This window comes from Orycteropus afer, unplaced genomic scaffold (genome assembly GCF_000298275.1).
Source record: "Orycteropus afer afer isolate SDZICR_OR568_19922 unplaced genomic scaffold, OryAfe1.0 scaffold00323, whole genome shotgun sequence".
In the NCBI taxonomy this organism is placed as follows: domain Eukaryota; kingdom Metazoa; phylum Chordata; class Mammalia; order Tubulidentata; family Orycteropodidae; genus Orycteropus; species Orycteropus afer.
The window spans coordinates 643,044-667,268 of record NW_006921910.1 but is presented as its reverse complement, the minus strand read 5'-3'; the positions used below and the strand labels follow the sequence as shown (position 1 = coordinate 667,268).

Sequence of the window (24,225 nt, the reverse complement as noted above, 5' to 3'; positions counted from 1 at the left end):
TCAGAAGAGGCCGCAGTCCTTCAGGTTGTTCTTGATGATGACGTCGGTGACGGCATCAAACACAAACTGCACGTTCTTGGTGTCAGTGGCACACGTGAAGTGTGTGTAGATCTCCTTGGTGTCTTTGCGCTTGTTCAGATCCTCAAACTTGCTCTGGATGTAGCTGGCTGCCTCGTCATACTTGTTGGCCCCTGCGGGACATAAAATGGTAAGGACTTGAGCCACACATGTGGCACGCAGGCCCTCCTCGCACATGGACAGCAAAGTTCTGTGTATGTGATTGGACAAGCAACCAATGTGTGCTCACATGTGCACAAGATGACAATATGAGTGCACACACGGCCTGAGTGTGTGAATGAGGATGCCTGTGTGTGTATGTACAGGAGTCTATGCCCAAGCGTGTCAAGAAGGGCCCTCATTGACTTATCTCTAGAATTTACAGAAAAGTCCAACACCTCAACATCAAAAAGGCAAATAATCCAATTAAAAAATGGGCAGAATGGCTACCACTGTCAACCACTCGGAGGGGCATCTATGTAGGAGATCCTGGATAGGGAGGGAGAACAATGTGGAACAAAACTCAAAATCATTTTGGGAAAAAAAAAAAAAGTGTGGGACCAGGTTTGCTGGTCTGAAAGAGCCTGGTGGAACCACTGAGACTACGGCCCCCAGCTGCCCTTCAGGTTGAACCCACACCTGTGGCTTCCAGCCAAACAAAAACAAGCATATGAGTTGAACATTTACCTGAGGTAGATATGCTCCTTGGAGAAAACAATCATGGGAGAAAGAAGGGCTATTTATGCACAGGGAGACAGCTCAGGGGGCAGGAATGCATGGAGAGAGGGACACAGGGAAGAGGTAACTATCAGGAGTAAGTGGGAGGGAAGCTGTTGCATTGTGGTAAATTGTAGCCAATGTCATGAGACAAAGTGTATGTGAACTGCTGTATGGAAAGTAAATTTGCTCTGTAAATTTTCACCCAAATCACAATTTAAAAAAAAAAAGGGCAGAAGACATGAATAGACACTTCACCAAAGAGGATATTCAGGCAACCAACAAACATATGAAGAAATGCTCACAATCATTAGTCATTAGAGACATGCAAATTAAAACAAGGAGATACTATCTTGCCCCAGCACTATAGCAAAGTTCAACAAGACAGAAAATAACAAATGCTGGCGAGAATGCAGAGAGATTGGGACTCTAATACACTGCTGGTGGGACTGTAAAATGGTACAATCACTGTGGAAAGCAGTATGGCGATTCCTTAAAAGTCGGAATTACAAATACCATTTGACTCAGCCATTCTATTACTAGGTTTATATCCTAAAAAAGTGAGAGCCAGGACAAGAACAGACATACGCACATCCATGTACATCATCACAGCACTATTTACAATAGCCAAAAGATGGAAACAACTTAGGTGTCCATCAACTGAGGAATGGATAACCAAACTATGGTACATACACACAATGAATACTATGTAACCTTAAGAGTAACAGAGACTCTGCAAAACACCGTATAACGTGGATGAACTTGGAGGACATTATCCTGAGTAAAATAAGTCAATCACAGAGGGACAAATATTGTATTAGTCCACTATTGTAAAAAGTCAAGAAAAGGTTTCTATATGGAAAGAAATTTTTTTTTTGTTGGTTACCAGGGGTGGGAGGGAAAGGGAGGGAACACTGTTAGATAGGTAGAGACAAGTATTGATTTGGTTGAAGGGAAGGGCACTGTACCAAATGTGAGTGATCAACATGGTGGCATTGAGGAAGAGGAAGACATAGGTACATGGGAGATATAGACAACAAAGATGAACCCTTTTGTACATACAGTACTGCGCTGTCAGTGAAGGCAAACATGGCTATACAGGTGGACAAATGGGTGGACAGGCTGAACTATTATTAAGTATGTCTATGCAGGGAGGAGTGTGCCCAAGACCATGTATAGAGTTGGCAGACAATGTTTCTATAAGTGTATTTGTATGTTCTATAAGAATTCCCAGGTATATAGTAGAGCTGACAAAGGACAAGGTTGTAGTCACTTCTTGGTCATAGCCAGCTACCCAGAGGAAGTGAGTAGTTGAACCTGTGGGCTTGGGTCCATAGTCAGAGGGGACATCAAGCTCAACTGCCATAACATACTACAAAAAACATTGTTCCACCTCCTACTTTGCCAAGTAGTGACTGGGATCTTAAAAGCTTGCAAGCAGCCATCTAGATGCAATGATGAATCTCTCATCCAGAGCAAAGAAGAATGAAGAAAACCAAAGATTCATGGAAACAATTAGTCCAAGAGACTGGTACACCATGCGATCTGCAGCCTATATGACTATGAGACCAGAAGAACCACATGGTGCCCAGCTCCAGCTACAACTGTCAACCACTCAAAGAGGGGGATCTATGTAGGAGATCCTGAATAGAGTGGGAGAACAATGTGGAACAAAACTCAAAATCATTTGAAAAAAAAAAAAAAAAAACGGACCAGGTTTGCTGGTCTGATAGAGCCTAATGGAACCACTGAGACTACGGCCCCTAGCTGCCCTTCAGGTCTGGAACTAACCCACCTCTGTGGCCTCCAGCCAAACAAAAGACAGGCTTATGAGGTGAAAATTTACACTAGGTAGATAGTGAGAGAACAACCATGGGAGAATAGAAGGGCTGTGTATGCACAGGGAGATAGCTCAGAGGGCAGGAGTGCATGGAGGGAAGGACATAGGGAAGAGGTAACTATGGGGAGGAAGTGGGAGGGGAGCTGTTGCATTGTGGGAAACTGCAGTCAATGTCATGAGACAAAGTGTATGTGAACGGCTGTATGGAAAACGAATTTGCTTTGTAAACTTTAACCCAAATCACAATTAAAACAAATAAAAGAAAAAAATATATGAAGGATCCTGGTAACGTTAAAAAAAAAAAAAAAAAAAACTCTCATAAGCGGGAACACAAAAACACAAATAATAAGCCCTAAGAAGCCGTAAGTGTGAGCAGGAGCTCTGGTGGCATAGTGGTCAAAGCATTAGACTGCTAAACAAAAGGTTAACAGCACCAGCTGCTCCACGGAAGAAAGATAAGGCAGTCTGTCCTAAAGGGTCATTATGAGTCAGAATTGACTTGATGACAGTGGGTTTTATTTGGTTTTGGTTTAAGTACGTGAAGGAGGGCACCCATCCACAGAAGTATCAGCCTTTGCAAGAACATCTCTTGGTTACCCTTCTGTCCAGCAGGGGGTGCCCGCGAGCCACCTCACCACCACTGCCCTGCTTGGGACAGGTACTGCCCCTCTCCACAGGTCATGCTCTCATACCTGTGTACTCAGGGAAGCAGATGGTCAGAGGGCTGTGTGTGATCTTCTCCTCGAACAAGTCCTTCTTGTTGAGGAAGAGGATGATGGACGTGTCTGTGAACCACTTGTTGTTGCAGATGCTGTCAAACAGCTTCATGCTTTCATGCATGCGGTTCTGGTGCGGCAGGGCAGGGTGGTAAGCATCAGCCACTGCCCCACCTTGCCCCCCACATCTCGCCCCCTGAGCCCAGAGGCCCCCTCACCATCTCTTCATCCTCGGCCAGCACCAGGTCATAGGCGCTCAAGGCCACACAAAAGATGATGGCTGTGACACCCTCAAAGCAGTGGATCCACTTTTTCCGCTCAGACCGCTGACCACCCACATCAAACATCCTGTGGACATGAGGTTGCCTTAGCTCTAAGGGAGGGGGCCCCGCTGGAGAATCCCTGACCCATCTCACAGGTGGCAGACTGAGGACAGAGGCCTGCTCAGGATGCAGCAGAGTTGCTTTCATGGAATCATCCACGTTTGCCAAGCTCACCCCTGGTTTTGAGGTAGGGCATGTCTGGGCCTGCAGAGTCAGGGGCCTGGTCAGTAGGTCAGGCTATAGCATCATGGGGCCGAGTTATATCCCATGAGCAGCTGGCAGAGGAGGCACAGATCTTGGCTGTTGGTTCACTGGGTGGTGAGGACACACTTTCTCAGAATTAGCCACTGGTAATGATATAGCCTTGAGAAACTCAAGTGGGGCTGGGAGATCCCTGTTCTGTGCTCTAGCCAGCCACCAGAGGCCCTGGAGTGAGGCTCCCTCTCCTTGTCACCTCAAAGGTTGGTAAACCCTGCTCCTCCATCTTCTCTCTGGACCCTGCCCACACCCCACTCACTTGAAGTGTAGGTCCTTGAAGGTGAAGTGTGTCTCCACGATGCCCGTGGTCTTCACGCGGGTCCGCAGCACGTCCTGCTGCGTGGGGATGTAGTCACTCTGTGCGATGCGCTCTAGGTCGTTCAGGTAGCTGGGGTGAAGGTGTGTGTGTGGGGTGTGTAGGCAGGTCAGTGGGGGCCAGTGCAGAGCCTTCTTATCTGGACCTCAGGCCAGTTGCACAAGGCCTCTTACCCCCCATCCCCTCCTTTCCCAGGCACAGTCCTTGCTTCCATTATATTCATCACTCACATAAGGAAAGCTGGACTTGGCTCACCTCCTGCTTGTGGAATGGGCCTAGGAGGAAGTGTGGCTCTGTGGCCAGGTAGCCAGCCAGACCCCAATACCCAAAGGCTGAGCCAGGCCTGGCTCAGACAGAATCCAGGGCTGCAGAACTGCAGGCAAGGGGAGCGAGGACGGGGTTACAAATCAGTCCTTCAGTGAGGGATTTGGGACACTAATCAGTGCAATTAGTGTACCCATTGCAGAACAGCCTGGCACAGTCCCTCGATGCATCGTTGGACAAGTTGGGGCCTGCCAGGCCCAGTGGGCTCTCTGCCTAGAGCCCAGTAAAATTTGGGCTCCTTAGGGAGGGTGTTGGCACCTGCTTGGCAGGGGTCCCTGGGAGCTGGATTACCAGCTCCCATAGTCAGCATCAGTGCTGCCCGTACTGGGCCCTGGGACCAGCTCTGCTGTCTCCCTAGAGATCCTGGCTTGTACCCTGGGGGTTGGGTAGAGGTCTGCAGCCATTGCCCTGTGCTGAGGCCTCAATCCTGTGACAGGGCTGCTGAGCTCCCCAACAGCAGCCAAACCAAGCCAGGCCAGAGGGAAATGACCTCAGAGATGCAGAGACAGAACAGAAAAACAGGAAGGGCCATGGGGGATCATGACGCATGTGATTTGACCTGCATACTGCCCCCTGCCCCCTAGGTGGCTAGTGGGCTCCACACCAGCTCCTTCCTTCTCACTAGCAGGTAGGCATCCCCCAGGACTTCCCGCCGTTGCTGTGAAGAGGGACTGAAGTAGCCCTGCTCCCTACAGGGTTCCAATGTGCTCCTGACCCCTGCATGATCCTGTCAATGCATAAACCTGACTGGGAGAGCAGAGTCTGTATTCACTGCTAAATTAGCAAGCCCTGCACGGTGCTGGCACACAGTAAGTACTTAATAAATGGGGAATGAAGAAACAAGACTGTGGAGGAATGGAAGAGGCCTAGGGGTAGCTCTGTCCCTGCCCTTCTGATGACAGTTTCCTGGGCATTGTGGTAGCAATGGTTGATGAGACCCACCCCCTTCCTGCCTCCAGGACCAAGCAGCTGAGCTCTGTGATCTCAAGGAGGGCCAGTGCTGGGACCTGGAAGCCCTATGACTGATTCTGCAGCTCCTCTGGGGTGGACACTCTCACAAGGGCCTCAGGCTACACAAGGAGGCTGGAGGGAGGCTCAGCTCAGCCTCTATGGGGTACATGTCCATGTGACTGGGCAGGACTCAGGAATCATGGCCAGGCAAAGACCTGCCTCCCAACTATCCTCTCCAAGGTCCAGCCCCTCTCTGGGTGGGCTCAGGCTTGGATGGGCAATAGGAGCAAGAAGGCTGTTCCAGACAGAGAGACTGACTTAAGTAGAGATAGGAGAGGGAGGCTAGAGTATAGGGACAGCAGCCTATCTGGGGAGCACCATTCAAATTTCATAGATGCTCCCCACAGCACTGCAGTTCCCAACCCTGGCCACCAGCTTATCTGGCCTGTTCCCGTGGGGTCCTCAGCACCCTGCACCAGGCCTGGTCCATGGCAGGTGCTGCAGGGAAGGAGTCACACCATAACCCTGTGGGCTGGGCCCCAAGTGTCCAGGCCTGTCACACTACTTACTAGACTCCTAGGACTTCCCTGTGATTCCCCAGCTAAGCCCTGAGCCCCAAGGCTCTGACCTGCTTATGCATATCCGTCATGTCTCGGACAACCTCTTCCCACCTGTCCCCTCTCCAGCCCTCTCCTGGGATTCTGTGTGGGTGGTACTCCTACCTGGCAGCCTCTTTCCCATTCCTCCTCTGGCTAACTCCTGTTCAGAGCTCAGCTGAGGCAGTCCCTCCTCTGGGCCTCCCCCAGCCCCACCATGATGCTCACACCCTAGTTGTCACTGCTTGGGGACTTGTCTATTCTACTCATTGCTGTGTCCCTGGAGCCTTGCACAGGGCCTGGCACATAGCAGGTGGCAGCAAATATCCTTCAGAATGACTGTCTCTAGGGACAGATAAGACTCCTTGGCCTGGAGGGGATATGAAGTACAAGCCATCCTGCCTGTCATTCCTCTTGCCCTTACAATGCCATGCTCCCCTCAATCAAAAAATACCAAGGCTGTGACTGATGGTCATCAACTTCACAAATGAGCAAGATCTTTCTGGGGATTCTCAAGACCTCCAGTCCAACCTATAGTCTAGCCTCTTCCCACCCACCACCCACCCCGCCCAGCCCCCAGGACACTCACTAGGCAGCCGAGTCGTTGAGCTGGTACTCCCGTGAGCGGCCAAAGCAGGCTTGCACACCTTGGTCAGCCCAGAGCCTCCGGATGACACCAGACAGGTCCTCCGGGAGCATCCCCTGCTCCTCGGCTGTGCAAGACAGCGCAAACAGCTGCCTGGCATCATCCTGGGCACAGGAGGTGGGTGGTCAGCCAGCCACAGGAGCACCCTCCCGCCCTGCCTGTTAAAGGTAGGGAAACTTCCAGAACAGGGCCCAGGTTGGGCTATTCCCAGGTCTCTCGAGATAAGACTTGCCATGAAGCCTTTTAGAAGGTGGAAAGTGGGAAGGATGAGAAGAGTCCACATACCGCTCGTGAGGAGTCAGCAAAGTCAATCTGCAGGTTGCCCATAGCCTTGACAATGGCCATGATGGACTGGATGGTGTTGCTGTAGACCACGGCCCGGTACTGCCGGCATTCCTCCTCTGAGTAGCCATCCTCATGGATGATCCTGGCAGCCAGGGGTTAGAGGTTAGGGTTCACACGCTGCAGGGACCCTGCACGGCCACCTGGGGCTGCTGGGGTCCAAAGGGACCTGCTTCATAGAGGGGGAAATTGCCCAACCCACCAGGACCTGAGGGTAGATGACTGCCTCTGGGAAGGTCCTGGGCCTGGCCAAGACTGGCTGGGCCTGTACTGGAGGCAGCCAAGTCTGCCTGTTGGAGAAAGAGAGAACAGGGGAAATCAGGGTCCAGGGGATGACTCCCATGCATAGCACTTACTTCATCTGCTTGACGATGGTGCTCTTCCCTGACTCTCCAGCACCTGGAACAGAGAATACAGATGGTCAAGGAACAGGTTGAGACAGGGGTACCCAAGAGTGCAACCAGTAGTCCAGCTTCCCATAGCATCCTCCTCATCAGCTTCACAATGAGATGGAGGCAGCATTGGGGCTACCAGGGGTGTGGCTATCAGTGTATTGTGCTCAGTGACATAACCTGAGCCACCTGCACCCAGGGATGAACTCTCCTTAGGCCTTTGCCTCCCACAAGATCTACTGCCCACCATGGCTCCCCACTGCCCTGGTTAAGTTCAGGAGTCTTGCCTAGTGACTTGAAGCCAACCCCACAGGAACCACACTGTTGTCCTCACACACACAGGTTTGCCATACTGTACATAGGTGTTTGCCAACACGGCACCTGGGGCACAGAGCTGGTGGGCAGGAGCCCTGTGTACCTCAGCAGGGTAGCAGTCCCTCTCCTCCTTGCATTCTAGGAAGAGGCACAGCATCACACTCTTGCCTCTGGGACATGGTCCAAGGCCCAGCCAGCCCTCATGGATGATCCTGGCAACCAGGGGCTGGCCCCAGGTCTGCCCACAGCAGATGGAGACTAGGAACTAGGAGACAGACAGTCTCTCTCTCTCTCTCTCTCTCATACACACAAAAATACACTCACAGCCCTGCACTGGCTCAAGCCACTTGAAGACTTGCTCTCATACCCCTCATCCTAGCCTAGCAGCGTCCCCACACTGTATTTTTCCTTGGCCAATGCTGTCATTCTCTCCTGTGATTGTTACAACAGCCCCACAAGCAGATGCTGTTTCTGCTCCCATCTTATAGGTGAGAACATGGAAGCTCACAAAAGTAAAGTCTTGGCCCAAGGTCAAATAACTAGGATTCAGCAGTACAGAGGAACATGTGGGACCATGATGCCTGGCCCACCCAGCCATTCTCAAAATGTGGCTCGGACCCTGCAGGATAATGCCCTTAAAAGCAGATTCCCAGGTCCCACCCCAAACCAAGCTCACTGCTATCAAGTCAATTCTGACTCAAAGCGACCCCCATTAAGTCCAAGGCTGTAAATCTTTACAGAAGCAGACTGCCTCATCTTTCTTCCACCAAGTGGCTGGTGGGTTCAAACCAATGACCTTTTAGTCAGCACCCAAATGCCTTAACCACTGTACCACCAGGGTTCTTAGGTCCCACCCAGTTATAGCCGTATCTCAAGGAAAACAGCCCAGGAAATTGCATTCTCCAGGGAGCCTATACAGAGACATGTGAAGACTAGGAGGGTTACCCCATCTCCCTAGCTTGGGAAGTGTTGGGGGTGGGGGCAGGGCCTCACCTCTCCACTTGCTGCTCCCCATCCTGAGCTCCAAGAAGAAAGGACCTCAGCAGCTAGGTCTGGTTCTTTCTACCAGCCTGCGCCCTGCCTGCTTCCCCTGCTCCTGTTCCATCACTGCTAGTCACACCTACACTTGCTGGGTACTGCCTCTTGTCACTTCTAGGCCTTGCCCATGCTGCTTCCTTTGCTGGGCATACCCGCCCCATTCACCTGTGTTCCTCTAAGCAGCTCAACACATCCCTGCGATGAGTCCATCCCTCTGAGCAGCTCAGCAGAGTGGGTAGCAGGGCCTGCAGGGAGGTCACACTTGGGGACTCTGGCTCCACCCCAGTACCTCTCAGATCTAGTCTAGACAACCTCAGAGGATGAGGTGGCTAACAAATTAACATAAGTAGCAACATTAACATAAGCAGAAATAACAGCAAAGCTATGAATAGTGCCCACTATGGGCCAGAAGCTGTTTTACACCTATCACGTCCACTGAGTCATTTAATCCTCACAGCAATCATGAGAGGGTGGTGTTTCTATTCTCACCCTCATCGAACAAGTGAGGAAACTGAGGCCACACAGTCCTTGGGCCCCAGCAGAACTTGTCAGTGGTTCACTCCCTGCCTCCCTTAGCAGCCTCCAGTCCCAGTCTCTGTGGTGTCCTCCAAGCAGCAGCAGGCAACAGAATGGGGTGGCAGACCTCACAAGGCCCCTAGCTGCCTGCATCAAATCCCTGAGACCCACATTTTACCAAGAGAAATGGAGGTACAGTTGTGGCGCCCACAAGCTCTACTGCCCACCATAGCGCCCCACTGGCCTGGTTGAGTTCGGGAGCCTTGGCCAAAGACTTGAAGCCAGCCCCTCAGAAGCCACCCTGATGTCCTTTCACACACAGCCTCCCCAAGAAGGAAGGACTGAACTCATCTCATGAACACTACCAGGTGGCTGGAATCATTCAACTCCTGGCTGCCCCTGGCCTGCTTTCCATGATATTGGGGCAGGGAGGAAGTTGGCACAAATGGGCAAGCCCTGGACTGGGGGGATCTGGGACAGCAATTCATTGTTGGTCCTGCCCCAGTGGCACTTGTGGCATCAGACCCAGTGTGTTCTCCTGGGCATGGGCTGTGGTCAGATGGCAGCACCTTCCCTTCCCATTGGGCCGGACATGGCAGAGTAACAGTCAAAGTCCCTCAAACTAACACTCCTGCCTGCCGAGTAGGGACATGGGAAGCTAGCTAAAGAAAGCCTGGTAGTGGTGCAGGGTCACTGGGGCCCAAAATGTCCACTAGGGCAGGGCAGGGAGGGCAAGAGGGCAGTAGCCTGGCTGAGCCCAAGGGCTGTGGGATGCCCTGCTGTACTTCCCACCTCTTGTTCCCACAAAGGTGGAAGGAAACGCATCCAGAAGCAAAGGAAAAACCAGGGCCAAAAGTCTCAGGCAGGGTTAGGGGTCCAAGTAGGGAAGCAGGGGCCAAGGACTCAATGTGATGGGTCAAATCATGCCATCTCCAGCCAGACTCAGAAAAGGGATGCTTCCCAGGGATTTTTCACTGGCCAATTCTTTGAGAAGTAGATGGCCCCATCCTTTTTCCAAATCTGTCTTAGTCTGGAAGTGCCACTGAAACCCGCCCACCATGCACGGGTGACCCTGATGGTATCTGAAACACCAGTGGCATAGTCTCCAGCTTCACAGCAACACATAAGCCACCAGAGTACGATAAACTGACCAGCCGAGTGGTGGGCCCAGGGCACTGATAAAAAACCCAAAAACATCAATCTCACTGCCGTGGAGTCAGATCTGATTTACAGCTTAGGTTTCTAAGACAGTATCACTATGGAAGTAGATTGCCCAATCTTCCTTCCGAGGAGTAGCTAGTGGGTTTGAATCGCCAGCCTTCTGGTTAGCAGTCAAATTCCTTAGGCACTACACCATCAGAGCTCCTAGGGCCCAGGGCACAGTGGACCTGAAATCTAGGATGGGGTTGAGCCCTTGTGTGACTTTGGGAGTCCTGCTCACCTGAGGCGTCAGTTTCCCTGTGTGGGCACGGAGGTGGAGAGGGTATCTAGCACTTTGACCACCAAAGGTAGGTGGTGTGGGCTACCCCGTGCCCCTGCCCAGACATGGGGACGTCAGTGAAAGCTTGCTTTGCATATGATTTTCCTAGCAGCAGCAGGTGTGGCAGACACCAAGGCAGGTGGTGCCTGGGCAAGCCGGGCTGGGGACCGAGACACTTGCTCCTGTGTAACAGAGGGCTCAGTGTCCTCTGAGCCTTGGCCTCCCCTCTTAAGGCCTCTCAAATTCTAAGTGCTAAGAGAACATTCTCTCAGCAGGGGCACTGCACAAAGTCCCACTGGACAGGCAGGCAAACCAAGGCAATAAAGTCGGCCATCCCTGGACTTAGGCTGGTCCCTTTGTCCTTTCAACAGCTGTGACTCAGGCGGGAAGAACAGAGTGGCAGGACAAGGGTGTGGTGCTGGCAGCCAGGCAGGAAGCAGGCCTAGAACACCAGGACAGAGTCAGGGGTGTGGCTCAGGAGCTATGTCAGAGAAGGGGACTAGAGGGCAGAGACTGGCACAGCCTCAGCATCCCACTGGGTAGAATGGGTGAGGCTTAGTGCCCCTGGAGCTGTGGGGCAGCACTTCACTATTCGTTTACTGCTCTAGCTGGACCCCTGTACCACTGGGGCCCATACCAGATCAGCTGGCAGTGGCTTCGAGTTCACTCACACCCTGCTGGTCCTAGACACCCAGCTCCCCCTGCCCTTCTTTGCCAGCTGGCTCCAGATTGTCACAAAGGCATTGGGTAGAGGTGCTCGGTCAACAGAAGGTAGCAGGAGTCATCCCCCTGCCTACAGAGGATCTCACTAGGTGCTCCATCTCCAGGTAGGTGAGAGCAGAGAAGCCCACAGAAGCCTCCTGGGTTAGCTTAGGCATTACCACAGAGCCACAGCTCTCCCCAGCAAGGAAGAAACCTCTGCAGCGCTGGCCCCACAGTGCAGCTGCTGGGCCCACCAGCAGGCGGGCAGTAATTGCTGTGATCTGCTGGGTGGCAGCTGCTGCTCTGTGTCACAACATCTGCTTCCACCCCAGGAGTGCTGAGCCCCAGTAGTAGAGGGAACAGATGGGGAGAAGGGAGATGATACTGCCCACTATCCAAACAAGGCCAGCAGGGACTCTGAAGCAGGAGATGAGGGGTCACAAGTTCTGTCTCTTGACCTTATCCCAAGCCCCGGCCGGCATTCAAGTCACTGCTGTCTGCCCCTCTTACACTCTCGCCTCAGATTAGGCTTTGTCTTGCTGTGAGACTGACACACTGCTGTCCTCTGGTGTCTCAATCTTCTCTCTGCAAACAACGCCAGGCTGGAGGCTCAGTAAGCACCGCTGTCAGCCAGGGAGACAGACTCCCTCCTAGGGAGACAGAGCTGCCACGCCCTGGTACCCATCCCAATCCTTCATGAGATCTCCACGAGTTTCAGCCCCCTTCTGGTACCTATCCTGGCACCTCACCTGTGAAATGCAATACCACCATTAACTTCTCCTAGGAGAGGGGTGAGGGTTAAACACAAAGCTCATCTCACAGCGCCAGGTACACGGTGACTATTCATATAGAAGTTATCACTGTTTTTCTATATTTTGGAAGAATATAGACTTTTCCAAACCTCTCACTTCCTGCAGCCCACAGAGCAATGCTGCGCTGGTCATTTAAAGCAGAGCTTCGGGGGGCTTTCAGATAAAGAGCGCATGAAGAGCAATTAACAGGGTTTTGTGTATTTCACTGTACATAAACTATATTTCAATAAAATGTATTAAAAAAAAAAACAAAACGGGGACTAACAGGTTGACTCACAGTAATGGTGGTTCCCTACCAGGCCATGGGTCAGAAGTCAGAGCCACTTAATCCTCTGCTTTTTGTCCTGAGTTTGTCACCTCCTTTCCTTACAATTTTATATAGCTGGGGCCTCTTTCCTACTCAGGAGCCTCACCACAGACACTGCTCACTGATTCCACATACTTAGAAGGCTGGCCAAGTGGGATCAAAGCCCTCCCTGCAGAGTACCCCCATGCTGGTGGGCTCTCCTAGAACACATGGGGCTGGGAGAGCAGCCAGCTGATGTGGCAGGCCTGAGGGCAGAAATTCTTATAAGCAGAGTGTCTGGGACCACAGTGGGAGCCACCCACTGTTGTTCGTGAGACTTGGGCAGCAGCCCAGCTCAAACCCACAGCACCAACCCTGCCCACATCGCCACAAACCCAAGGTCCACCCTAGTGGGGCACGGGGGGGGGAGTCCTGGGAAGCCCACCCCAAAGGCAGCCCAGACACCACTTCCCACTCCCACCCCTGGGAGGTGCCACGTCTCTAGCCTGTAGTTCCCAGTTCCCTTTACCTCCACCCTTCCCCTGTAGCCCCAAGGTCCCTGGCCCCATCACCACCAGGGGGAGCCCAGCTGCCAGAGACGCAGAAGAGGAGGTGGGGGCTGGGCAGCATTTTTGTTTCCGCAAAGCAGCACAACAGCCTCAGCTAGGGGCGGCTGGAGAAGGTGGCGGTACTCTCACCCACCAACCCCTCCCAAGCCTGGGAAGCCCCTGGGCCTCCCAGACCCCAAATGAATGAGAACAATGAGAAAGGAGGGAAGCGCCTTGCCAGACAAAGGCCTCTAAGCCCCGCCCCTGGCCCCTGGCGTCTCTTCCTTCCTCCAGGTGCTGCTCTTTGGTCCCCTGCTCCTGGCTGGCTGCTCTGGGCCAAGGAGGCTCAGCCTGAGCTTGGCACTGTGAAGGGCGGGGAGAGGCTCTCTGCAATGCCCTTACCCATGTGTGTAGTAGCACCAAGTACGTAAACAAACCCCACGCCTCCCTCTCCATTGACCACTTCTTGGGCAGCTTCCAGGGGTCCCAATGGCCTTGGCCTCAGGGATGTCCCTACCTGTCAGGGAACGACTAGCAACCAGGGCCTGGTCTGCAGAGTCAGAGCCGTCTGCATAAGGGAAACTGAGGTCTGGTGTCCTTGTGACACAGAGGGGGCTATCCAGGGCAGGGCTGTGTCTTTCTCAGTGAGCCTTGCTCACTGTAGAGGGAAACCAAGGCACTGGGTGAGGATGAAGGCTGAGCTGGGGGAGAAAAGGAACTGAGACCCTCAGGCTGGAGGTCTTACACACTGCAGGAGCCAGGTGGTGCCAGAGTTGGGCCCCAGGTCAGGGGAGCCTGCCACTGGCACACCTCTTCCTAGAAACTTCTTCATTTGAGGAATCTCTTTGCTGTTCTCGAGGGCCCCAAAGAACCCCACTTCTCTTCTGAATCACTGTGGTGGCCCCTGGGTGAAGAGTCCAGTACTTCAGCCTCAATGTTTCCATCTCTGAAACGCAGCCCTCAAGGGAGTGTGCCAAGCCCAAGGCCTGCCCTGAGCAGCACCCACTAAGGTCCTCATCCTCACCCCAAACTGCCCCAGGCCCCAGCCCAAGCCAGCAGGTGTCTACATGCTCATAGGCTGCAGGCTCATGCTGAGATTCACTAATGTCACAGGTTCCAGCACTGGGCCCAGAGGGGGAAGTAGGCAGTCTGAGGTCACACAGTGAGGGAGCTGGGCTATTGGGCCCTCTGGGACTTGAAGTCTTGGGTGGCCATGAGGATGCGTGGTGTCAGATTTGTACATGACTTCATGGCCAGAGAGGCCTGGTTGCTTCCCCAAGGCTGCTCTGGCTCTTCTATATCTCTCTCAGTCCCTCAGCCTTCTAGGGCCTGGCCTGACAACAGAGCAGGACCCCTGGAAGCCTCTGTGGGAGAGAACAAGGTCCTATCAGGCCACAAAACTCAGATTCTGAGGCCAAGGAATATGAGGAACTGGCCTCACTACCTACCGTGCCACCACCTCACATTGTGGCCATACTCAGACTCCACACAGCACCACACAGATACCCACCAACCCTGCCTACAGTGTGAGCCCTCTGCTGAAATACTTCCCTTCCACTCATTTGGACACCTCCCAGACTCAGGACCCTGGCTCATTGATGGCCTCTGGGCTTTCTTCAGGTCTGGCCTAAGTACCTGCAGTTTGGTGCCAGGGCCAGCAGGGGGTTTTGGGAGGAACAAGAAAAGAACATTAAGGCTGAACGTGAAGTGCAACACTACCTATGACAAGAGCTTTACTGTGAGGGGACACAGGCTGGGGGTGAGTGGGAAGTAAAAATGGGGCAGCTACATGTAAGGTGAATTCACCCCACAGCTGCAGATTTTTGGTCTTCAGAAGAAAGATTCATATACAGATGCCTGTGTCCCATCCTCCAGGGAAGACAGCCCTCTTCAATCTCCTAAAAGAAGAATTGGAGCCCCCAGAGGCAGGGCCCCTAGGGACACCAGCACCTGTAGTATCTGTCCTAGCATCTGTTTGTAGTCCTGACTGATCAATTCCTGCCAGCCAGGCACAAACTCCCACAGGGCCACAGTAGTCAGGGGACAGGTACACAGGGTCACTACCTGGGTCATATGCTGGTATGTTTACTTATTGGGTAAGTCAAGTCATGTCTCAAGCCTCAGTTTCCCCAAGAGTGAAACAGGTGTAGTGTAATGCAGTCCTAGCCTCACAGGGTTAAACGAGGTAAGACCATACAGGTCCTGTCTAATAGTCAAGACTGAATCACAGGCAGTAGCTGTCATCACCAGAGGGGAAACAGAGGCCCAGTATGGGCACTCCCCGGGCCTGGTGGGTAGTGGTAGGGGGGAATCCTTGGACTAAGTCAAGGGCCCCTGTCCACCTCCAGGTAGGGGAAACCCAGAGTGAGCTAATCCCAGGGCTGCTGCCCCATTTCCGGGCATTCATCTCAGCCTGCGGCCGGCCTTCCGGCCTGGGAGGGCAATGGCCGCTTAGGAATCTAAGAGCAGTCCTCTGCCTTCCTGCTCACCCTCCCACTGCCATCCCTCTCCCAGCCACCACTTCCTGTGGCCAAAGGAGGAGCTTGGAATCCTTTCTGAAAGCTCTACCTTCTCTGGAATCCTGGGCCCAGGGGCTGCTGGGGCAGGACAAGGAACAGAGCTGCCTGGACTGACCCTAACCCAGAACAGTAGGGCAGCCCACAGGGATATGCAGGGGAGGCTGAGCAGGTGAGGTTTATCTTCTGACCCTCCAGCTGACAGATGCCTGAGGGGGAGAAATGCAGCTTGGGCTCATCCTCCCAAAAAGTGGCCCTCTGGCCTCTTCCTCTTTCAAGCTCCTCCTCCCCCAGCTGCTTCCTCCTTTTCCTCCGGTGTGGACACCACTTCCCTGAGAGGCCCAGGCCCAGCCCTGTCAAGCAGAACTCACTGTCCCCTCCCTGCCCAGCATAGCCTAGGTGCTGTCATCATCGAAATCCCGGTGCATACCCTGAGGCTGCACCCAGTGCATACCCTGAGGCTGCACCCAGTGCATACCCTGAGGCTGCAGTAGCCTTGGTGACCCTGGAATGCTCCAAGCCACAAGGACACCTTCTCCCCAACAAGCCTAGTAACAATCTCACCTTCAGGCCTTTGCTCAAACTGAAATGGCACTGAGTGTACCTAGAAGTCCAACTCTGAAGGCTGGGAGCAGCAAAGTTCAGTTATTACACAAAGATTGTTTCTCCCAGACCACCAAGAGTAGCTACAGCACCAAGAAGCAGCAGCAGTATGAAAGAAGGGTTGTTGTTGTTGTTATGTGCTGTCGAGTTGGCCCCGACTCATAGCGACCCCTCCTTGGGTTTCCAAGGCAGTATCACTACGGAAGTAGGATTGCCCAACCTTCCTTCCAAGGAGTGGCTGGTGGGTTTGAACCGTCAGCCTTCTGGTTAGCAGGCAAATGACTTAGCCACTATGCTACCAGAGCTCCCGAAAGAAGGGTTAGGGTTTAGGAAGAACAAGAGCTCACGCTTGAGGGGCTGGGCGAGGTAGAGCAGAGGGGGTCCCACCTTGCACCTGTGGTTGAAGGTGGGGCTGGCTGAGTATCAGGTACCAGGGCCACCATCAAAAGGTCCTACCCCAGGCACAAGGCAAGACATTTTTAGGAAGGATCCACAGGCCAGAACTTGTTGACCATGTTCCCTTCTCACTGAAGCCCTAGGATGGGATTCCTGCCCCGAGGTGCAGGGAGGATAAGACAGATGCCTGACCTGCCCCCTACCCCCACCTGCCAGTCTTGCCTCCCTCGGAAGTACACAAGGGGTCACAGAAGGCCCTGGTCCCTCAATGGCTAAGAGCTCAGGTAGACCCAACCTCCTCCATCCCCTGTTCCTGCCAAGAAAATGGGCAGCTTTTTTTTTTTTTTTTTTTTTAAATTTTTATTGCGATTTGGGTGAAACTCTACACAGCAAATTCATTTAGACAATGCGCAGCTTTTAGAAACAGACCAAGGAAGGCACACCCATGGTAGGGTCAAGGTCAGGGTATGCAGGACAAGTATGCCTGCTTGTGGTCCAAGCAGCCCCAAGTGCCAACCCCCCCCAACGGTGGAGGCTTAGGGACCTCACTGGGACCTGACCAGGTCCCACCCCAGCACTGCTTGCTGACAGTTGTTGGGCACCAGTGACGCCACCCAGTAACCCTGTGGCTCAGGCCAGCCCAGGGCCATCACCCAGACAGGCTGCTTAGGCCCTGACCTCAACTCAAACACAGAGGGAGGCTTGATGCTGCTTCAGGACCTGGCACGGAGGCCCTGTACTGCCAGCCATGATGGCTGCTGATTATCTCATGACGCTTCACCATCTGCTCTGCCTTGTCTAGGGGTCCCCCACTCCCAGGATGCCCCCAGATGAGCTCCACAGACACTTCCTGATGTACCACGTTTCTCTCTCCAGGGTATTTCTTATAGGGCCCACTCTCACTCCTACCCTAGAGATAGGACTTCTCATGCTGCATAGCTTATACTTGGGTAACAAGTCGGGGCTGAGCCCAGAGGGACTGGGCAGGAGGAAGGCAGAGGGGTTCAGAAATGGCTTGGACCCTTACCACCACCACTCACCCCCTATCGTGGAAGTCTAGGTCCTGCTTACTTAGCTCTGGAAGACAAAGCTTTGCCCAGCCTGGGGGAGGGGTGGGAAGAAGAGGCTTGAGGCCCAAGCCGCCCCACCCCCCATTCAAGTGCTAATAAGCTCCAGCTGGGATCGTGAAAGAGGTGGAGGAGACTACTGAAGTTGGAGGCCAGCATGGGTAGTAGCCCACCTGGCTCCTGGGGCCCCTCCAGACTCCCAACCCCAGGTGCCCACGAAGGCAGCTCAGATTCCAGAATCAGGCTGGCCTAAGGTCACCATGACAGTCTGTCACTCCAGCTAGCCCCAACTAGCTGTGTGTCTGTCTCCCCACTTGCTGTGAGCAGCTGCTTGAGGGCAGGACAGGAGGCCTGGCTCCCATGGCACCCAAACTGAGGCCAGACCACCTCTAGGCTGGGGAGATGTCTCTCCACAAACTCTCAGCTGTGCAGATGTTAGTAGAGGGCCCTCACCCATTTCACACCTCCAGGCTTTAGTGGTAGGGGATGGCTCTCCAAGTGCACAGTCCCCACAACACACGGGGCTGTGGGTAGGCACTCCTGTACCCGGGTTATGGATGGGGAGAAGAACTCTTGACACTGGTACTAGATGGAGCTGGGATTCAAACCCAGGTCTGTGTGACCAAAGGCTGGTCCAAAGAAGGTGAGCCCTCATCCTTCAGGCTATGCAACACCTACCGAAGGCTTAGGAACTTAATGGCCTTCCAGCCATTGCATCTTTAGCTAACCTAGTCCCTGACCCCAATGCCTGACCCTGGTACCCAGAGGAAACCCACCCTTCCCAAACTACCAGGAGCCACCTGAGACAGCCAGATAGCAGCATACACCATCCCCTCCTCTTAAACATCTACTGTGTGCCCAGTAGAGCTGAGCTGAGGGTCTGCACACAGCAGGAGCCAATGACTGCTTGGTTAGGAAGCTAGCTAGGGTCTTAGGCTAGCCCTTGCCATCAATCTCCAGTGAGACCAAATCCCCAAGCAGCAGCTCCCAGAGTTATACTTTTCCCTCTCCCCACCAGCTAAACCCTGTTCATGGAGATGACTTGATAGCTTCATTCTTTCCATACATACTTAATAGGCACCTATAGCATGCCAAGCTCTTTGCTGGAGACACAGGACAAATGCCACAAAACTCCCTCTTTTCTTTTGGTAAACCTAATTGAGTCCTTGCTATGTGTAGTCTCTACCCAGGCCAGGCCCAGAACCTTGCTGGGCAGCAGTGACAACTACAGCAGGCCTGGGCTCTGTGGCAGTGGGGCAGCCGTAGGCTCAACAGAGAGCTAGCTGCTGGTCCTAGTGACAAATGAGAACCAAGACAATCAGTGAATCCCCAGTCTGTCAGAAGCCTTTCAATATAGAGCCTCCCCTTACAATCCCCCAAGAGCATGGCCTGCGCTGGGCTGGGCTGAGCTGGCAGTAGGTAGCCTTGCAGAGGGCCTAACAAAGGTTAGAAGACACCAGGCTCTAAGAGGCACACACAGGATGGCTAGACCAGCCAACTCAGGCTTTATGGAGCAGCAGAAAATAGCAGCCCTGCAGCAGTCCCCAAACAGCATGAACTGGAAGGAAGAATGCAGAGCCACTCTCCCATTTGAACAGGATATGCACTGTGCCCCGTGACAGGCTGCAGACTGGTTAGCAAGACTTCTGCACAGGTTGGTAATGGGCTGCCCCTGGGGTACAGGTATAGCCTGTGGTGAGGCCAAGAGGAAACAGCTTGAAGAACTTTTCCTCTCAGTCTCCCTCCCAATCCTGGTCACAAGCCCTACACTAAGCTCTTGCCACCTGCCCATGTATACCAAACACTCTGGCTTAGTGCCCACCATCTTACTTCTCTGTCTTCTCATCCCCAAGACCAAGTTCAAAGGATGCTTCTTTCATCTAATAAACAGACAAAAAGCACCCAGTGGGTGCCAGGCTCCACGCAGAGCACAGAAATGAACAGGACCCAGCCCTGCCCTTGCCATCTCAAACGAGGGCAGCTGTGACCCAGGCAGATACCAGGCGCTGATGGGTGTCAGAGAAGGTGCTGCATCCAGTCTCAGTGGAAAGTGAAGATCATCAAGGAAAGTTTCCCACGATGTGATGCCTGAGCCAAGTTGTAAAGAACCAAGTGGGAGTGAGAAGGAAGTGGGGAAGAACACCAAGGCAAAGGAAGAGAGGGTGCAAAAGCCCAGGGGCAAGAGATAATTTTGCTTTTATACTCTGAAGCCTTCATGGTGGGCAATGTCTCTCCTTTCTCTGCAAGACTGCCCACACGGCCCATCCCCAAATCTGAGACACCCCACTCCTGTTCTAGCTTTGCTTTTCTTTCCCCTAAATTTCCAGCCCAAGACCCCAGATTCCACCTGGGCCTTGGTGGTCAGTCAAGCTGAACTGGGTGAGGGTGGGGATCCCTGGAGTGGGGCTGGTATCAGTGCCTCTGCTCCCTCAACCAAGGGAAAACCCTGCCCTGGCCAGGGAAAACCCTCTTGCCAGTATGTACCATATCTGCCTCTGCCCCAGTGATAGTGACTGTACATGCCCGCTGGCAGGGCTACCCAGGACAGGAGAGAGCCAGTATCTGGGTGGGGCAGCAGGCGTGGCTCTGGCTGGAAGGAAAGGCTGGCAAATGCCCAGCTTGAGTCCCGTTGCTTGGACAGTCTCTTCCGCTATGTGGGACAGGTGCCCAGCAGTCTGAACTTGCCACAGCTAGACACCTATTATTATCTTGTACTTAGACAGGGACCCTGACTCAGCAGCGAGCCCTCCTGAGGCAGTCATGGAAGATCCAGTCCTCGATTTCAGGCAGAGCTTGGTCTCCCAGCCCCTTGCAGTGTACCCTCTGCAGGGTCTTAGGTCGCCACTCCACATTTTCAACAAGAACCATCATGCAGCCCTATTTTCCTAAGCTGGGCTCTTGTGGAGCTCAAATCCAGGAAGCACAGTTCAAAGAGGCAGGACACTGGGATGGGCTTCCCAGGCTAGAAAGTGCTAAACTGGCCCCTGTACCCCTGACTGCTGCCATCCCAGTACAGGAGGAGTTGCTAGGCCCCAGCTGGCAAGCCCCAAAAGCAGATCTGGGCTTCAAGGGGCAAGGTCCGTGGGATGGTATGGGGAGGCGCTCTTCTGGGGTGAGGACACAGAACAGGCAAAGAGTCCTGTGTCTACTTCGGCTCCCCCTTCCCCCAGCAGCCCCAGGATCCAGTCCCACATCTCCTCAGCCACCATAGTGACCACAATCCACCCGGGAAGTGGCTGGCTAGAGGCCCTGGGTTGGGCACCAGGAGGTAGCGGTGCCGGAAGCACCCTCCCCAGGCCCAGCAGGCAGCAGTGACGGGCATTTCGCCGCGTCAACACCCACTCACTGCGGCCGGCCGCACTCGCAGCAGCAGAGACAGGAAGAGGCAAGCGCCCAACGCAAAGCAGCCCAGGAGGCTGGGCCGCCGCCCCTTCCCGCCCCTTCTCTTCCTCCCTGCAGCGGCAACGGAGCGGATGCCATTTTGAAACCTCCCGGGCTGTGCCCCCAAGGCCAGGCCCTTAGGGACAGTCAACAGATGGGCCTATGATGGACAGACCCACTGTTCCTCGGCCACAGGCACTATCTAAAAACCCAGCTTTTCATAGACTGGGGGTCCCAAGGCAGCTCTGGGCCACACACCCCCATACACACACACACTGTTCAGCCTCCAACAACACTGCAGGAACCTTTCCCTCAACCCTGAAACTATGAAACCTCTGGGCTCCACATCTGCTAGTGGGAGGCTGGATCAGGACGTGCATGGGGCCCACATCTCTGCAAAAGGCCATCTCAGATGTTGGAGACATCCTTCCTGGCCTACCCCCAGCTGACCCCCACCTCCTCATTCAGCTCATCCACTCCCCCTCATAGGGCTCCCTGATCCCATAGGCCCATTCCTTCCAAGAGGCCACAGTCCAGCCCTCTGGCCTTGGAGTGGGGCTTTGGGAAGCCCATCATCCGTCAGTAGATCTCCCTGGCCCGTTTGCAGGGGAAGCAATATGTCGGCTGTCTCACCACTTCCACTTCCCCCCACCACTAGAGCAGCCACCATCTTCCCAGACCCTGGAGGGGGTCGTGATCTCCACTCCCTACCACCTTCTCCTATTCCCTAGATGCCTTGACCTCCCCCACCTCACAGGCCCTGATGAGGCTTAGAAACCTGAAAACATATAGCAAGCAGAACCCTCCTGGGAGGTATGACGCCTAGCCCCCCTCCCCCCGGCTGGCCCATGAGGCTTTGCTCCAGTCCTTAGGAGGTCTGCCTAACCCAGCCTGGGTCATCCCTTACTCCTGGGCCCCCTCCTTCCAGTCTGGCCCACCCACTGCAGAAGGGGTGGGCGAATGTGGGAAAGGCTACTGAGTGGGAGGGGATTTAGGAGAGGAGAACCAGAGAACTGCAGGAGTGATGCCTGAAGAAGGGGATCTAAGGGTCAGAGATCAGGGACCCCTGTGTGTTAGGGGGGGTTCTGGCTGGAAAGAGAGCCTATAAGCAATTATGGGTTGTCACTTGACAGGTCCCTGAGGGTCAGAAGGCACAAGTGGAGGATATATAGAGTAGGAATAGGACACGAAGGATAAGGAAGGAGTGGGTGGGGGTCTGGGAAGTCCTGAAGATGCTCATGCCCAATAGGAATATGGGGGAGTGGGTGGTGAGAACAGGTGGAATCTGAGGGTAGAGCCAAGTGGGGTTCTGGGAAGGATGGAAGGACAAGGCAGGGGCTCTGAGAGGTTGGTCAGAAAGGGTGATAGGTCAAGCAGGGTTCTGGGCAGCTGACGCTGAGGGACTGGTGACTGAGTGTGTGATTTAGGGATCTGGGATAAGTTGAAGGGTCTGATCTAGAGTCTGGGCTACCACTCTGAGGTTTATGCAAACTCAAGAGTTTCAGACCCTTATTTGGGGGTTCAGGCTAGGGTTCAAGGCCGAGCCTAGGGGTTCGAAGACCTTGTCTGGTAGTGTGAAGTCCTTGTCTGGGGAGCCGGGCGGGAATCGGGGGTCCCAGCGTGGGGCGCGGCCTCACCCAACAGCAGTAACTTCACCTCCCGCGCCGCCTTCTCGCCGTCCTCCCTCAGGTTCTTGTCGATCATCTTGGAGCGCTCGGCGGCCGCCTTGTCTTCGGCGCTCACGGTGCAGCCCATCCCGCCGTTTGCCCGGCCTGGCCGCCGTCCGGCCCCCCACACGGCCCCCGGCCCGGCTCGACCCCGCCCGACCCACTCCGCTCCCGCCGCTGGCCCTCTGCGGGCAGCTCTCGGGTCGGCAGTTTCGAGCGTCTGCGGGCGGTGCCTTCCCCGCCGCCGCGCACCGACGGCGGGGCGGGCCGGGGGTGGAGCCGGGGCAAGACGGGCCCGGACTGGGTCGGGGCGGGTTCGGAGGCGGGGCCATACGGCATCTGAGGCCGGTGATTGGCTAGAGGGCGTAGCGAAGGGCGAAGCTAGGCTCAGCCCAAGCTCGGGCCTGGGCTGAAGGCGGGGCCGCGCCGAGGAATGGCACTAAAGGTAAAGCCTCGCCCAGGATTGGGCTCCCGACGGGCTTCAGGGCTTCAGAAGGGTGTGGGCCCTAATTGTGTTCGGAACAGTGCTCACTGGTCTGACGGCAAGAGCGGGCGGATCTTGTAGCCCGAGGGTGAGGATCCGGTGCCCCTTGCCGGCCCGGCTAAAACCTGCTTTCAGAGCTTCTGTGAGTTGGGGAGTGGAGTGGAAGAGGCGTAACACTTGTAAAAGTTAATGAACCCAATAAACTTGTTTGGGGATCTAAAAAACCCTGAAGCCTCTCTGAACTGCGGTTTTCTCAATCTTAAGGCAGGTTTGCTTCCTTCTTTCTTTGGGTTGCAGAAAATAAAAATAAAAACAAAGAAAATGAAGTCGATTGCCTCTGCACCTTAGTCCAGGCTGTCTCCCTCAGCTGGGGTGCCTTCCTTCACTCACCCAAGGTTTATCTATCCTTCTCTGATCTGCTGGGAGGCATCCTGCTGCAGGCAGCCATCCTGGACTCCAGCCTTGGACATGGCAACCAGGGCCAAAGAAGAGACATCTACCACCATACTTCCGGAAACAGAAGTGGCCACAATCTTCTGGCCTGTCCCCAGTGGGGACCCACTGGGCCTGTCCCCATCCACTCTGGGCAAAGGGGAGGGTGGAAACAGCAATGTTTTTAGCTGAACATTTCAGTCTTTCTGATTCTACTCTTCAGGAGGAGCCCATAGCCCCAACTTGGATTGGTCATGTGAAGGGTCTGCCAAGGTTACCCAGGAAGGTGTCTTGTGTGGCCCCAGTGCTGTGAGATACCTGGACTCAGAGACAGGGAAAGTCCATGGAGTCAAGTGAAGGAGTTTGGCCCCCATTCATCACCAATCCCCTCCTTTCCATCCTGTTGTTGTTATGTGCTGTTGAGTCGGACCCGACTCATAGCGACCCCTCCTTGGGTTTCCGAGGCAGTATCACTACGGAAGTAGATTGCCCCATCTTCTTTCC

The 24,225-nt window shown here is 54.2% G+C and overlaps 1 protein-coding gene across 1 annotated transcript; it reads right to left on the bottom strand.

Moving 5' to 3' along the window:
* GNAI2 (G protein subunit alpha i2) lies at positions 1–22,893 on the bottom strand. The gene is made up of 8 exons (XM_007951988.2): positions 22,776–22,893; positions 7,443–7,485; positions 7,030–7,171; positions 6,688–6,848; positions 4,171–4,299; positions 3,549–3,678; positions 3,307–3,460; positions 1–191 (listed from the first exon to the last, which is right to left on the bottom strand). The coding sequence occupies exons 1-8, from the start codon at positions 22,891–22,893 to the stop codon at positions 1–3; spliced, it is 1,068 nt and encodes a 355-aa protein (XP_007950179.1).
* Between the last annotated feature and the right edge of the window lie 1,332 nt (positions 22,894–24,225).

What these genes read in the sequence shown, in the direction of transcription:
- GNAI2 (XM_007951988.2), bottom strand. Translation starts at nt 22,893, where the DNA reads ATGGGCTGCACCGTGAGCGCCGAAGACAAGGCGGCCGCCGAGCGCTCC. An exon ending in TTCAAGGACCTACACTTCAA is followed by an intron (nt 3,679 to 4,170) that starts GTGAGTGGGGTG and finishes TCATGTCCACAG; the next exon opens with GATGTTTGATGTGGGTGGTC. An exon ending in CTGCTTCCCTGAGTACACAG is followed by an intron (nt 192 to 3,306) that starts GTATGAGAGCAT and finishes TATGTCCCGCAG; the next exon opens with GGGCCAACAAGTATGACGAG.